The sequence below is a fragment of the Euleptes europaea genome, chromosome 1, assembly GCF_029931775.1.
Source record: "Euleptes europaea isolate rEulEur1 chromosome 1, rEulEur1.hap1, whole genome shotgun sequence".
Taxonomy (NCBI): domain Eukaryota; kingdom Metazoa; phylum Chordata; class Lepidosauria; order Squamata; family Sphaerodactylidae; genus Euleptes; species Euleptes europaea.
The window spans coordinates 16,987,968-17,003,349 of NC_079312.1; the positions used below are offsets into that span (position 1 = coordinate 16,987,968).

Genomic DNA, 15,382 nt, shown 5'->3' on the forward strand with positions numbered 1-15,382 from the left:
ATTCTCTTAAGTCAAAGACTCAGAGAGATCTAAACTTCTAGCTCTTCCTTGCCTATATTTATACTGTTAAAAGTGACTGTATTTCAACTTAGCCGGATTTCCACAGCTAAACTTGTACTATATAAGGATTTCCTTACTGTATTCCTGCAGGCTACCATACAAGGACCTTACTGTATTCCTGCAGGCTACCATACAAGGACTTCCTTCTACTGTATTCCTGTAGGCCACCATTAAGGACTTCCTTTTCCAGCTGGCCATTTGTTTATTTCTTAAACAGTCAGTTTTTAGCTTTAATATACCTCTATACTGTTTAATATTATCAGCATCTGTGAGGCAGTGATGTGGGGCAGGCCACATTAATCGTGTCCCCCATGTGCCAAACAGCTGCTTTAGGGTTGCGCCCCCATGAGATTTCTTCTCTCACAACTGAGCCCTGGTTAAGGAATTCTGCAGCTCAGCTTTCAATGAAAACGATAACAGCGACCAAAGGGATGAGGGGCAGGGAGGAAAACGGAGTTTAGTTGTATCTTTTAGTTGTAAAACCACCCCACAGGCTCTTGTCCATACCACACGGAGTGAAGAGTCAAGCTGCTGGATCTCAATGAGGATCCCTCCAGCTCTATCCCGACCACAAAGAGGGTTTCCTCTCTGCTGCCACCAGCAGTCCATTAGAAGCACTGCAGCCTGATGGCTTGCGGGAGGACCCCAGTTTCATATTCAGAATCTTGTGCATATTTCAGCCACCATGGGAAGGTGGGGGGGGGGTCTTGCTTATTAGACCTATTTCCAGCTGGGCAGGCTCTCCCTGTTTCTCTCTTATAGCTTGATAAGAAGAAGGTTGTTTTTTATACCCTGCTTTTCTCAACCATTAAGGAGTCCCAAAGTGGCTTACAGTTGCCTCCCACCCCCACACAACAGGCACCTTGTGAGGTAGGTGGGGCTGAGAGAGTTTGGGGAGAACTGTGACTAACCCAAGGTCATCCAGCAGGCTTCAGCTGGACAAGCGGGGAATCAAACCCGATTCTCCAGATTACAGTCCATGCTGCTCCTAACTACTACACCATGCTGGGTGAGCCAGATGTTGCAAAGACCAAATAGCTCTAGTTTCAGAAAAATAAAATTTGTATCTTTAAGCAGTCATTGGATACAACCAGTAAAAGTGAACAGTTCAGCAACAAGGCCTACAAAAATGTGTAAATGCATATTCTCTTTACCCAAGGTCTAAAACTTACCAATGTGATGTTCAGTCAGGCAAATGCGGGAAATATATAAACCATAAATGCATGGAGTGTGGCAAAAGCTATATTAGTAGTTCAGACCTCATAAGCCACTATAAAATCAGCACAAGAAAGAAACCATCTGAATGTTGAGATGAGGGGGAAGGTTCCAGAAAGAGGGCTGACCTGCCCCCATGTGAGAGAGTCCACACACAGAGAAAACCTTTTCAATGTTTACGGTGTGGGAAGAAGTTTATGAAGAAAACATATCTGGCTGCACATGAGAAAACGCACAGACAACAAGGGAAGTATTCGTAAAATAGGCTGAAATGGAATCTTTGCTGTGAGATTATTATCTATTATCTGTTGCGAGTTGTTCATCTTTGTCATACTCACTTTCCTGCAACAACAGGGATGTATTATTTCTATGCGTCAATAACCATGGCTGACAAAATAAAGTAAATAAAGCAGGGTAGGCTGAGGGCTGAGCCTGTATGGTGTATTAGTTAAAAGTGTCAGACTACTGTTTGGGAGGCCCAGGTTCGAATCCTCACTTGTGCCATGGAAGCTTGCCTGTGAGGTAGGTTGGGCCAGTCACGCACTCTCAACCCAACCTACCTCACAGGGTTGTTGTGACGATAAAATAGAGGAGAAGGATGTAAGCTGCTTTGGGTCCCCATGGGGGAGAAAGGTGGGGTATAAATAAAGTAAGTAAATAAATTTCATGAGAACACAGTGGGTTAACTACAATTCATAATCAGAAGACAATTGATTAACCTGGAATGTCTGGAATCTCCATTGCAAGGCTGATTTCACACAGAACAGCATGAGCAACCAGACTGTCCCCTAGTGTGGAATCAGCCCAGGTGTGGCGGTGGCTGTAACTGGGTGCCACACATCTTGCCGGGGCCCTACATGCAACTCCCCTGAGTAGTTTGTACCGTACAACATTTGCAAGTTGGCCAGACCTGGGAAAGATGAAATATTGTGGGGGAGGAGATACAGGAGGAAATGAAGTGACCCCCGAAGTCCTTGTGGGTTCCCTGCTTTTAATGTCTACATTTGGACCTTAGCTGCTACCTACTGACGGGAAGGGAAGAACTGTGACTATGTTCTTTGTTACTTTTCTCCCAAATAGGCGCTGAGCAAGTAAAAGAGAAGGAGAAATCTCGGCCAGCAGAAAATGCTCCACTGGTGACCCCAAAAGGGACAGCATTGCAGAGGGTCAAAGAGGGAACTTCCCAGGATCACCGGGAAGGGGGACGGTATGAGACTCAGCGAAGGCCAGGGAGGTCCCAACGAAAACGTTCCCAGAAGACAGGCAGCCTTTGCGTGGAAAGCCACGATGACCTCTATGAACAACGAGTCCGAGAGGGGAGTCGCAAAGATGGGACTCAGAAGCCACTCAAAGATCAAGCAAGAACCTCCTCTCTTCACACCAGCAAGACAACCCATGCAGCAGCAAAACCATATCAATGCTCAAACTGTGGGAGAAGCTTCAAGTATCACGGTCCGCTTGTTATACATGAGCGAACCCACACAGGGGAGAAACCCTATGCATGTTCAGTCTGTGGGAGAAGTTTCAGCTCTAGATCAAACCTTTTTAGCCATCAGAGGGTGCACACAGAAGAAAGACCCTATAAATGTTCCAATTGTGGGAAAAGTTTTAAAGCTGCTAGAGCCCTCACAAATCACAGAAAGGTCCACACTGGAGAGAAACCATATCCATGTCCAAAGTGTGGGAAAAGGTTTGGTGATAAGGGGCATCTTCTCAGACACGCGAAAACCCACACTCAAGTGAAACCCTTCAAATGCGCACACTGTGGAAAGGGCTTCAGAGAGCGAGAGCACCTTATCGTTCATGAGAGAATCCACACGGGAGACAAACCTTATAAATGCTCAGACTGTGGGAGAAGCTTTAATTGCCTGTCAAACTTCAATAGGCACAAGAAAATCCATGGAGGAGAGAAACCGTATAAGTGTTCAGATTGTGGGAAAAGCTGGAGGAATAAGGCAGACCTTACACTGCATGAGAGAATTCACACTGGTGAGAAACCTTACCACTGCACGGAGTGTGGGAAAAACTTTCGGTGCAGTTCAAGCTTTACAATGCATAAGAGAACCCACCGAGAAGACAAACCATATGAGTGCCTGGAATGTGGCAAACGTTTCCGTCATAGGGTTTCTCGTATTAAACATGAGCAGAGAATGCATAAATACCGGTGCTCAGATTGTGGGGAAAGTTTCAGTCAAAGTTCAGCCCTTCAACGTCATACAACTAAACACACAGGAGAGAAACTATTTAGGTGCTCACATTGTGGGAAGGGCTTTGATCAGAGAAAAATGCTGACTCAGCATGAGAGAATCCACACAAGAGAGAGAGTGTTCAGTTGTCTAGAATGTGGGAAAGGATGTATAACAAAAGCTGATCTTATTCGACATAAGAGAATCCACACAGGAGAGAAACCGTACTCTTGTTCAGAGTGCGAGAAGAGCTTCAGCCTAAAATCAAACCTCCTTCAACATATGAGAGTCCACACAGGAGAGAAACCGTACAAATGCTCACTCTGTGGGAAGAGATTCAGCCGCAGACGGTGTCTTGTTGAGCATGAGAAATTCCACCCTGGAAAGGAATCCCATGAGTGTTCAGAGTGTGGGAAAAGCTTCAGCAATCCTTTACGCTTGCTGACACATCAGAAGATCCACACAGGTGAAACCCCCTATAAATGCTTGGAATGTGGGAAAAGCTTTACTACAAAGGGGAGTCAAGAACAACATCAAAGAATCCACACAGGAGAGAAGCCATACCAGTGTCTGGATTGTGGGAAGAGGTTCCGTTTCAAAGCATCCCTGCAGGTACATGAAAAAGGACACACTGGAGAGAAGCCATTTAAATGCATGGAATGCGGCAAAAGCTATATTAATAGTTCAGGCCTCATAAGCCACCACAAAATCCACACAGGAAAGAAAGCATCTAAATGCTCAGATTAGGGGGAAGGTTCCAGGAAGAGGACTGACCTGCCTCAATGTGAGAGAGTCCACACACTGGAAAAACCTTTTCAATGTTTACAGTGTGGGAAGAAGTTTACGAAGAAAACGCACCTGGCTGCACATGAGAAAACACACAGAGGATAAGGGCAGCGTTAGAAAAACAGGTGGAAAGAGAATCTTTGCTGTGAGGTCATAGATAATTGTGTGTTGAAGAGTGCTGCGAGTTAAGCTCTGCCCAGCTCAATTTCCTCCAACAACAGGGATGATATTCTCTTCTTAATTCCTATGGGCTGCCCCAGCTTGCTTTGTTCACCAACCCCATAGCTTTCTGTGTCCACCGCAATATTTTTTTATAGGGGCTCACATCTACAGCATCATTTCTAGGTGCCAAAATGGTCCTTTGATGTAAGCACATTGGATTCATATAACAGTGTGGTACCTTTGGAAAAGCTGAGTTCTGCAGATCTTTCACCTTCTCTACCATATTCCCGATGTTTTCCAAGGATATATCTCCTCTACTAAGTATTATAGCACCATTATCTAAACTCTAGAGATTCTCTGCAAACTAACAATGAGTAGCATAACCAGTAAGTTGTACAGTTATATTTTCCCTTGGGCAGCATGTTTGGACATGAAGGAAGATGCCAGCAGGTGATGGGGGGGTGGCTCAGTGGTCGAGCATCTGCTTGGCATGCAGAAGGCCCCAGGTTCAATTCCCGGCATCTCCAATTAAAGGGACTAGTCAGGTAGGTGATGTGAAAGATCTCTCTGCCTGAGACCCTGGAGAGCCACTGCCTGTCTGAGTAGACAATACTGACTTTGATGGACTAAGGGTCTGATTCAGTAGAGGGCAGCTTCATGTGTTCATGTGACACTACTCCAAATTTATGACGACTTGATGCAGGCCTACAACTCATCAGCTTCAGTTCCTTGTGAGTGCAGAAGAACTGCTGCCCCAGGTAACATACAGTTCAAGTGCAGGTTTGCAAAAACACTCTCTCAAGATCAAGTAGACACTGATTTTGAAGGATATAAAAGGAGGAGTTTCCTAGCCAAGAGAGTTCCTAACAGGTTGGTACCCTCTGGCCTGAATGGATCTCTCCATCCCTTGCATGGGATGTGGGCTCTCAGACCTTGATTCTTGCATGGATTGAGGCTCTTAGAGCTTCCATATGGGTTAAGACTTTCTTGCCTAAAAAGTCTCTCTAAGTGTTTAGTCCTTGCGTGTTCTGAATACTTACAGATTTCTCCAACATTTACAAGTCTTCCTATAAGACTGGAGAACTCCCTAAACTGAGGAGTCTCTCTAGATATCCAGCCCTTGCGAGGACTGGGTGTCTGGACTGAATACCTACAGACTTCACATCTTTCATATAAGATGGGAGCTCTTGGAGTCCATCAACCCTTGCGTGGATTCTTGGAGCTTACCGGTCCTCATGGACTGAAGGAGCTTAGATTTCTCCAAGTCTTTGCGTAGACATGGAGGTTCTAAGAACGTCCTATAGATCTCTCCATCCTTTGTATGGAGGCACTGAAAACTCCTTAATACTTGAATGTATTGGGAAGTGTTCACTAAAATCTATCCAGCCCTTATAGACATGGAAGTTCTTAAGACTTCTCTCAGACTAAGGTCTTACACACCTATACAGAGCTTTAGGCTTTGCAGAGCTTTCTAGTTCTGGCAAAGCTAAAGATGGCATGCACACATTCAGATCTCCCTTATCTTAGCATAGATCAGAGGCCTTTCATAGGCTGAGAACACTCAGAGATTTCTGTATGGTTTCATGAACCTGGTCCTGGCATGGACTGAAAATATGCTCTAAAGACTTCAGTTCTTACATGAACTCATGGAACAATCAGAGATTTCTCTAACCTTTGCATACACCAAAGATATTTTAAGACTAAAATAACACATATAGAACCTTAAAGGTCTATTCATCCTTAACATAGATTGGGAACTTTCAGATCTCTCTAGTCCTGCTGTACTAGGGAAGTTCACAAAGGGGTAAAGTATGCCTATATATTTTATGATATTCTAGATACTTTGAATTAAGATACTTTTAACTAAATCAGATCTTACTCACTGCACTAACCATTTTTACAAGATTTCTGTAACTTTTATATTTTCTGAATGAAATATTACTGTTTTAAGGTTTGAAACTCTCATATAGAGGTATAGAGATTGTTTAAGATTGCTTGCATACATGAACATGTTTAAGACTCATAATATCTGAACTTTGTAACATTTTAAAGACTTTGTTACCATCTACATGCACACATACTATATTATATATACTGTACATACATTTACATCTTTTTTCATATTTTTGAAGCAATTCAATAAAAAGCTTACTCTGGTAAGAAAGCAGTTGAGTCCTGCTTAGTAGGTATCTAACTGAATAAGATAACATACTTCTTCTCAGGAAGGGGTCGATTCTAAGAGCATAGGCACTGAAAAGCACTGACCCGCTTTAGGACCTTTACCTTTATGAGTAGGAAAAGAGGTTTTCCTTTTGACTCAGACCCTGACAACCTCCCTTCTACCAAACAAAGTTAGCTGGAAGATTTCTTTACTTTTGGAAAGTAATACCAGTAACAGGTTTCAGGTGCTTCAAGATGAGTCTGTTGATTATATTGACACAGAAGAAAAAGAATGTTTCCCTATACTACCCCCCTAATGCGAATGTTGGATCTCACAATCCGATTAGTATTTCGACAGGTGCCAGTGTTGGTTTCTGTCAACAAACCTTCTCAAATTTCCCGTCTCCATCTTCATTCCAGCCTTGCATTTCACCCAAAAGATCCTTAAAATAGAGTGTGGTGGTCTAAATCCAGATTTGTGGCATGTTTCCTGGTGGCATCTAGATTAGATTACCCCAGTGTGCTCTGCATGGGGCTGACCTTGATGACAGTCTGGAAGCTGCAGTTGGTACAGAATGGAGTGGGTCATAGGGACCATACCATTCGTCTTATTCTATCTATGCTGGCTTCCAACATTCTTCAGGGCTCAATTCAAGGTGCTGGTATTGACGTTTAAAGCCCTGAATGGCCTGGGACTAACATGCCGTAAGGACCATCTTCTCCAATATGAACCTACCTGCTCATTCCGATCATCCTCGGAAGCCCTACTTCAGTTGCCCTCGCCATCAGAGGCCCAAGAAAGGGCCTTCTTGCTCGTGGCACCAAAAGTCTGGAACTCCTTCCCCGGTGAGATGTGTGTCTCTCCCTCTCTCTTTGTGCCTTCTGCCAGCAGGAGAAGACTCTTTTTGTTTCATTTGGCATACCCCCAGCTTTTATGTCCGCTGCCTTGGCCCCTTGGGGACATTGTCAAGTGGAAAGGCGACATAAAGAATATTTTAAATAAGTAAGTATTTCCTTCTAGCCAAATACATTAGAACTTAAGTTGTCAGCTTCTGCCAGGGAAGGAAGCGAGAGATGGAGGAGGAGGCATTTCTCTCTTTTGCTTGGCTATTCTTGATCAAAGGGCGATATCAAAGTGTTTTGGTGTGGATCAATCCGCCTGGATTTTTATATGTGGTAACTCATGTCTCGACCTAATTTTTGTGGGTGTACAGCTGGCCAAGAACGATAGACGTTTTGGAGGACATTGATTCATAGGGTTGCCTGGAGTCGAAAGCGACTTGACAGCACTTAACACACACGCACAGCTGGCCAAAGTGTGCTTTGATGAGACCTCATTCCCCCCCCCCCCAAGTAAAAACTATTTCTCTCAAGTTTCTGGGAGCAGACGCAGTTTTAAAGATGCACGTTAGCGGCAGGCAGACCCTCTGACACTAGGAAATAATGGCCACAGTTGAGAGCATAAAAATCAGACCATGTTTATTGTAGGACAATTGACGTTAATGCAGAGGTGCAAGAATTATGTAAAGGGGGTACGCTTCACTTATGATATTAGCCCACGGTAAGACAGGCTGCGTGCAGAGAGAGGCGGCTGAAAGGTGAAGTTCGAGAGGTCAGGTCTGTTGGCCACGATGCCTAAATGTACAAAGGCTGGGAGCCAAATGACAGGAGAAGGCTGTAGTGTCCATGCTCCACTTATAACCATCCTATTGGCAACTGAATGCCCCTCCTTGGTCTGATTCAGCAGGGCTTTATGTTCTCGAATCCCTCAAATGCAAAGCAACAGGGGAGATGCTTTAGTGGAGGGGCTGTGGCTCAGTTTTTAGAGCATCCGCTTGGCATGAAGAAGGTCCCAGGCTCAATCCCGGGCATCTACGGTTAAAGGGACTAGGCAAGTATGTGATGTGAAAGACCTCCGCCCAAGACCCTGGAGAGCCGCTGCCGGTCTGAGTAGACAATACTGACTTTGATGGACTTAGGGTCTGATGCAGTGTAAGGCAGATTCATGTGTGTGTGAGGTGCAATAACAAGAATTAAGGCACTGGGGCACTGATAGCTCCATTCCCAGAGAAAGTTGCGAGTGATGAGTGGGAGAAAGCACACAGGCACATATGAGGTTCTGAGCCAGTCCTTTGGCTCAGATGCGGCAGCCGTTCTCAGCAAAGGAGCTCATAAAAGACTGGAGGTCAATGCAGCTGTTGCGATTCTTGGTGGCCCCGCAGTTTCTGGGATCGGGCAGCTCCTCCACCCACGCGTTCAAATCCAGCAGGTACTGAGGGCTGCAGAGAGAGAGAGGCTGAGTCAAAACACAGGAAAGTCTGGCGTAACCTATCCTCATCGGCGAGAAACTCAGGAGCAGAATTAACAAGGGAAGGGGCCATGGCTCAGTTTGTGGAGCATCTGCTTGGCATGCAGAAGGTCCCAGGTTCAGTCCCCGGCATCTCCAGTTAAAGGGACTAGGCAAGAAGGTGATGGGAAAGACCTCTGCCTGAGACCCTGGAGAGCCAAGCCGGACTTAGACAGTACTGACTTGGATGGACCGAGGGTCTGATTCAGTATAAGGCAGCTTCATGTGTTCATGTGTGTTCAACAAGGTAGCTTGGCGAAAGTTTCTAAATCTGCTTTTGCCAGATTGTGGGAAGGGCTTTGATCAGAGAAAAATACTGACTCAGCATGAGAGATTCCACAAAAGAGAGAAAGTGTTCAATTGTCTAGAATGTGGGAAAGGTTTTATAACAAAAGCTGATCTTATTCGACATGAGAGAATCCACACAGGAGAGAAACCGTACTCTTGTTCAGAGTGCGAGAAGAGCTTCAGTGTAAAATCGAGCCTCCATCAACACATGAGAGTTCACACAGGAGAGAAACCGTACAAATGCTCGCTCTGCGGGAAGAGATTCAGGCAGAGATCACATTTTGTTGAGCATGAAAAATTCCACCCAGGAAAGGAATCCCTTGAGTGTTCAGAGTGTGGGAAAAGCTTCAACAATCCTTTGTGCTTGCTGAGACATCAGGAGATCCACACAGGTGAAACTCCCTATAAATGCTTGGAGTGTGGGAAAAGCTTTGCCTCAAAGCGCAGTCAAGAGCAACATCAAAGAATCCACACAGGAGAGAAGCCATACCAGTGTCTGGATTGTGGGAAGAGGTTCCATACCAAAGCAGCCCTGCGGGTACATGAAAAAGGACACACTGGAGAGAAGCCGTTTAAATGCATGGAGTGTGGCAAAAGCTTTATTAATAGTTCAGGCCTCATAAACCACCATAAAATCCACACAGGTGAGAAACCATCTAAATGCTCAGATGAGGGGGGAGGTTCCAGAAAGAGCACTGACTTGACCCAATGGGAAAAAGTCCACACACAGGAAAAACCTTTTCAGTGTGCATGGTGTGGGAAGAAGTTTGTGAAGAAAGCACATCTGGCTGCACATGAGAAAACACACAGATGGTAAGGGAAGCATTGGAAAAATAGGATGAAAGGGAATCTTTGCTGTGAGGGCATAATTATGGGTTGAAAAGTCTGTTGAATGCATGAACAAATGAAGCTGCCTTATACTGAACCAGACCCTTGGTCCATCAAAGTCAGTATTGTCTACTCAGACCAGCAGCGGTTTTCCAGGGCCTCAGGCAGGGTGTCACCTAATGACCTTGTCTCTTTAACTGGAGATGCCAGGGATTGAACCTGGGACCTTCTGCATGCCAAGCAGATGCTCTCAGCCCAACTCAGTTTCCTTCAACAACAGGGCTGATATTCCCTTCTTAATTTCTATGGGCCTGTCCCAGCTTCCTTTGCACACCAACCCATAGCTTTCTGTGCCCACCCCAATATTATTTTGTAGGGGCTCTCCCCCTCTGCATATTCCATGGGCTAATCCCCAAAGCAGAGTATTTTAAATATATTTTGTTTGACAGAAAACACACACACAAAAAACTATTCTGTCAAAGAGATCAACCAGAAATGTAGGATTTGCATTTTAATTAGTTTTATTAAGAAATTCAGACAAATACTACATGTTTTGGGTATATAACATGATGTAACCATTTTATATGTGTATATAGTGAAGAATCAACAATTAACAACAAATGAAGAATTAAATGACAAATGTTAAATAGCATTTAATTAGGGAAATTAATATTAAATAGCAGTTAATTAGGGAAAATAGTGGTCTAAAGTTTCTAAAGCAGGCTTGTGAGGCACAGTGCACTCATCCTACACTAGTGTTATTTTGTGTATTCAATGGAAGTATGATTACTGAAAGCCGTTCTGTCTCTTGCAGAAAGCATTGCAGCAATTGCTGATGAAGCAGCAGCCAGAATGATCATCCTGTTTTGGCAAGCTGTAGCCAAAAGCAGATTAAGAAACGTCTTTCCTGGCCCCCCGGAGTGGCATCTATGAAAACTGTGGAACTTGCTGCCACTGATTACTAAAAGCCAGCACAGGTTTCTCAAGAACAAGTCATGTCAGACTAATCTTATCTCCTTTTTTGAGAAAGATACTACCTTGCTGGATCAGGGGAATGCTGTAGACATAGTTTATCTAGATTTCAGTAAGGCTTTTGATAAGGTTCCTCATAATATTTTTGTTGACAAATTGGGAAAATGTGATTTAGATCCTGTTACTGTTAGTTGGATCTGAAATTGGTTGACAGATCGCACCCAAAGAGTGCTTGTTAATTGTTCCTCATCTACTTGGACAGGAGTGACTAGCGGAATGCCTCAGGAATCTGTCCTGGGCCCTGTGTTGTTCAATATCTTTATAAATGATTTGGATGAAGGAATAGAGGGGATGCTTATTAAATGTGCAGATGATACTAAATTGGGAGGGGTAGCAAATACGGTAGAAGACAGCCAGGATACAGGCTGATCTTGACAGGCTGAAGATTTGGGCGAAAACGAATAAAATGCATTTCAACAGAGATAAATGTAATGTTCTGCATTTAGGTAGGAAAAAATCAAATGCATAATTATAGTGTGGGGGAGACTTGTCTCAGCAGTAGGGTGTGCGAAAAGGATCTTGGGGTCTTAGTAGACCAAACACTGAACATGAGTCAGCAGTGTGATGCGGTAGCTAAAAAGGCAAATGCAATCTTGGGCTGCATCAACAAAAGTATAATGTCCAGATCATGTAAATATTGATTTTGACTATTAATTTTATAAATTGATGCACTGAAGATTTGATATCTGAATTTTAAAAGTTTTTATTGCTGATATATTAGGTATTGATTCTGTTTTTAGACTGTTCATTGGATGAATTAGAAATTAATTCCAATTTTAATTTTGACTTATTTAAATCATGTAATTGTTAGGTTGACTGTGGTAATTGACATCAAGTGCCTCTCAATTGACTGATTCTTTGTTAACTGATCATTTGATGAATTAGAACTAATCTCATTTGTGGTTGATTTCAAATTGTATATCTGTTAGGCTGCTGGGGTAGACTTGATAAGTAGAAGTACAAAATTTATTGTTTTGGCTTATGAAAAAGTATTTACAACAATCTAAGAAGCGTTTAATCTCATCTAAAATCTTGTCATCATCGCCTGAGTCTACACAATATCAAAGAGTCAGCTCAGCAGAAATGCCTAAACTGAAAAGGAAGACCAAAAATCAAGAAGAAGAATCGCAAATGCAAGAACTCAAGACCTTAATAATACAACTTAGCGAAGAGAACAAAAAAAGACAAGAAGACACAAAACAAAGCATTCAGAATTTGTTTCCTTGCAAAGGTTTGAGAAAAAGATTGATGACAATGCAAAAGAAATAAAAATTCTACAGCAAAAACACCAGAAACTAGAAGAGAAGCTTGAACAACAAACAGTACCGGCACAGGAGTTGAAACACAAAGATTTGTTCATAATACCATTATGAATAGTGTTGTATGTAAGTTACAGTTAAGTGTAGAAGTATAGCAATCGATATAAAGCAGCAATAACTTGACGAGCTTAGGATGGTTGATGGTTTATAGTAGGAAAACGTTTGATGTAAATGAGAAGTTTCATTTTGTATGGCTTCAAACTGAAGATGGGTTGCAGGGTGCGCACGTGTAATACGACCTTTTCCTTTTTTTTCCCTTTAATCTCCCCCCACTTTTTTAAAATTCTGCATCCTAAAAACTAATAAAAATTTTTTTTAAAAAAAGTAATGCTGATGTATTGAGATGGAGGGGGGGGGAGGATCTCAGAAAAGAGCGCTGCGTCAGGCAGGCAGAACTTTTCCTTCCAGGCAGAAGTTCTCAGCGCCCAATGATCACGGTAATTCCCGTGCGATTTCTCTTGGGTGGAACCTGCCTTTTGAACCCCCCTCCGAAAAGGAGGCTCCTCGGAGGCCAGTCTCCGCCAAGGGGGGGGGGGATATAAATGAAGCCAACAACTAATCCCATGGGTCCCGAAAGCCACCTACAGACAGTAGCGGAATAGACGAGGAACTTCCCCCGGACTTTTCCTTTTCCCGTGTTGGTTGGCGTGGGTTTGCATGCAGTTTTATTCAACGTAGAGAAAAAGCCTCCCCCCCCTGCAGTCTCCAGTGGTGCAGTCCGCCTCCCCCCTCCCCTCTGCAGCTGGAATCTGCAGCCGCGGAGCTGCCCTTTGCAAGGGAGGGAAAGGAGGGGGGTGGTCGCGGGGGTGGCCCTTGTGGGACCGTCTGGCGGGGCTGCGGGGCAGGAGCCGGAGCAGGGGGGCTGCCTGCCGGAGAGGTCGCTTGGCTGCACCACCCCACTTCGCCCCCCGTTAAGCGGGGAGGAAGGGGGGCTCTGAAGCCGGGCCTGTTTGGAGGAGGCGGGGAGACATGCCTCGTGGCTCGGTAAGCGCTTCCCTCCGCGCCCCCCCCTCCTTTTGTGCCGGGAGGTGCCCCTCCCCTCCCCTCCTGATTTACTCCTTTTCTGCTTGGGCCCGTCCCTTAAAGCCAGGGCTGGGGAGCTGTGCAGAGGGTGCATTCTGCGTATGCTCAGGAGCCCCCTGCCCTTGTGGGCTTGTTGAATGTGCTCCGGGACTGAGGTCGGGCGCTGCAAACCGGCCCCGGGGGCCGCAATGCGTTGAAATTCAGCCCTCAAGCCGCCAGTTTAAATTGCAGACCGAAGACCCGGTTTGAAGGCGGCTCTTGCGGGACTGGCCGACTTTGGAGTCTTGCTCACTTGCAACTTTTACTCGTGTTTGGCCTATACTGTCTGAAGCCTTCAATAAACTCCTTGTTTCTGCATCAACGTCTGAGCAAGTGATTTTATGGAGTTTGCACAGGCCGGTTGGGAACTCTCACATTAAGTTGCAAGTGAGCAAGACTCCAAAGCTACAGAATTATATCCCCTACAGGGCAACAAAGTTTACACCTATGTTATGGGAAGCTACAAGATAGATGGGTACAATACAGACATCAATCGACCCCAGAGGGCTTGTTAGGGCTATCTGGTCTCCAAGGCCGAATCTGGCAAGAGGGAGTGAATCAAAGCACAGCAGGGGAGGCATATGTTACAGGGGAGGCATTCCAGCCAAGGCCTGACAGATATGGCGCCTGAATCCAGGAAATGCCAAACGGTGTGAACTGCTTTTACGACTTCAAAGGAGGGGGGGGGAGACTGGGACCAGTAGACAGAGACATGCAGACCCTCACACTTACGTCATCTCCTTTCCCACCACTAACAGAGCACAGCAACGCCATGCATCCAATCTGCAGGGAGAGAATTCAGACTGAGGGCGAAAATCTTGGGTCCCTACAAGGGGTTTACTATCCAACTTTATTGTGCCGTGGTCAAATAATTCTTCCTAACTATTCTTGTGAGTCCCACCCCTCTGAGACATGTGTTTATACCCCTTTTTTACATCGTTGTTACATCCTCTCCTTTCCCACCACTAACAGCAATGCAATGCATCCATTTGTCTGCCAGGACTCACTTCCCTAGGTAATGGCCTACAATGGATTTGTGGCCTTAACTTCTAATAAGCAGCTTCCTATCGTTCTGCTAACTCTTCAGGCAGGTACAAAAGTTCCTTCTTAGCTTTTAGCAAGAAAAAAATGGCACCGCTCATGCTGATAGGCACGTTTTTGTTCAAGACTACGGAGTCAAGAGAACTCTGTCTGTGCCTCAAAATCACGTAGGGTTTATAATATATTCTGGTTGCATGAAGGTCTGGGACCTGCTTGTTTTACTGCCACACCACACACACACCCAGATGCCCCTGCCTTCGTGTCCATCCTTTCCCTTTTCACTCTTGGGGCGACCTTGGACAATTGTTCTCTCTTTTTCAGGAGCCCGTGAGTTTTGAAGATGTGGCCGTGTATTTCACAGAAGGGGAGTGGGCCCTGCTGGATCCAGAGCAAAGAGCCCTCTATGAGGAGGTCATGCAGGAGAACTACAGCGCCGTGGCCTCCCTGGGTAAGAGTCCCTAACTTACTCATTTCCTGGGCCCATGGATTCCCACCAGGGTCAGGCCTCAATATCCAATGTGGCAAGACAGTTTCCTTTGCTTTCCCCATCAAACTGCTCTGGGCCACTCTGGGGTCCTTTGGAAGCTTATCAGTGAAAAGATCAGACATGGCAGACAAAGTTCCTTGCCCACTGTTCGCTGACCATACCCTGTGTTGTGCTCTGGCGCGGTGGGGGGGGGTGTTTTAGGGCCTGGTCTGGGTTGATGTGGGACACGATGCCACCCAGTTGTTCCCCTCAGGGCTCTAACTGGCCTGGATAAGAATAGAATCAAAGATTTGGAAGGGACCACCAGGGTAATCTAGTCCAACCCCCTGCACAATGCAGGAATTTCACAACTACCTCCCCCCCCACACTCTTGAGTGTTGGCCCACAATCCTCTGCAGTGCGTAGGGGA

The 15,382-nt window shown here is 45.1% G+C and overlaps 3 protein-coding genes across 3 annotated transcripts in view; all 3 read left to right on the plus strand.

Annotated features, from left to right (window-relative positions):
• Positions 1-1,062: 1,062 nt before the first annotated feature.
• Positions 1,063-4,863, plus strand: LOC130472661 (zinc finger protein 501-like). The gene is made up of 3 exons (XM_056844064.1): positions 1,063-1,069; positions 2,356-3,375; positions 4,829-4,863. The coding sequence occupies exons 1-3, from the start codon at positions 1,063-1,065 to the stop codon at positions 4,861-4,863; spliced, it is 1,062 nt and encodes a 353-aa protein (XP_056700042.1).
• A 3,789-nt stretch (positions 4,864-8,652) lies between these two features.
• On the plus strand, positions 8,653-10,021 carry LOC130472671 (zinc finger protein 345-like). Its single transcript, XM_056844076.1, has 2 exons — positions 8,653-8,838; positions 9,332-10,021. The coding sequence occupies exons 1-2, from the start codon at positions 8,653-8,655 to the stop codon at positions 10,019-10,021; spliced, it is 876 nt and encodes a 291-aa protein (XP_056700054.1).
• A 3,331-nt stretch (positions 10,022-13,352) lies between these two features.
• The window catches only part of LOC130472681 (zinc finger protein 620-like), a 36,053-nt gene continuing 34,023 nt past the window's right edge, over positions 13,353-15,382 (plus strand). Inside the window, exons 1-2 of the mRNA XM_056844087.1 lie at positions 13,353-13,367; positions 14,808-14,934. Of these exons, the coding sequence (XP_056700065.1) occupies positions 13,353-13,367; positions 14,808-14,934 (142 nt within the window). The remainder of the gene's footprint in view (positions 13,368-14,807; positions 14,935-15,382) is intronic.

Excerpts from the sequence above, each read along its gene's own strand:
- LOC130472661 (XM_056844064.1), top strand. Across the intron at positions 3,376-4,828 it reads ACCATATGAGTGCCTGGAAT|CATGTTTGGACATGAAGGAA; the intron begins GTGGCAAACGTT and ends TCCCTTGGGCAG.
- LOC130472671 (XM_056844076.1), top strand. The coding sequence starts at position 8,653 with ATGAGTGGGAGAAAGCACACAGGCACATATGAGGTTCTGAGCCAGTCC. Across the intron at positions 8,839-9,331 it reads CACGCGTTCAAATCCAGCAG|AGAATCCACACAGGAGAGAA; the intron begins GTACTGAGGGCT and ends ATTCGACATGAG.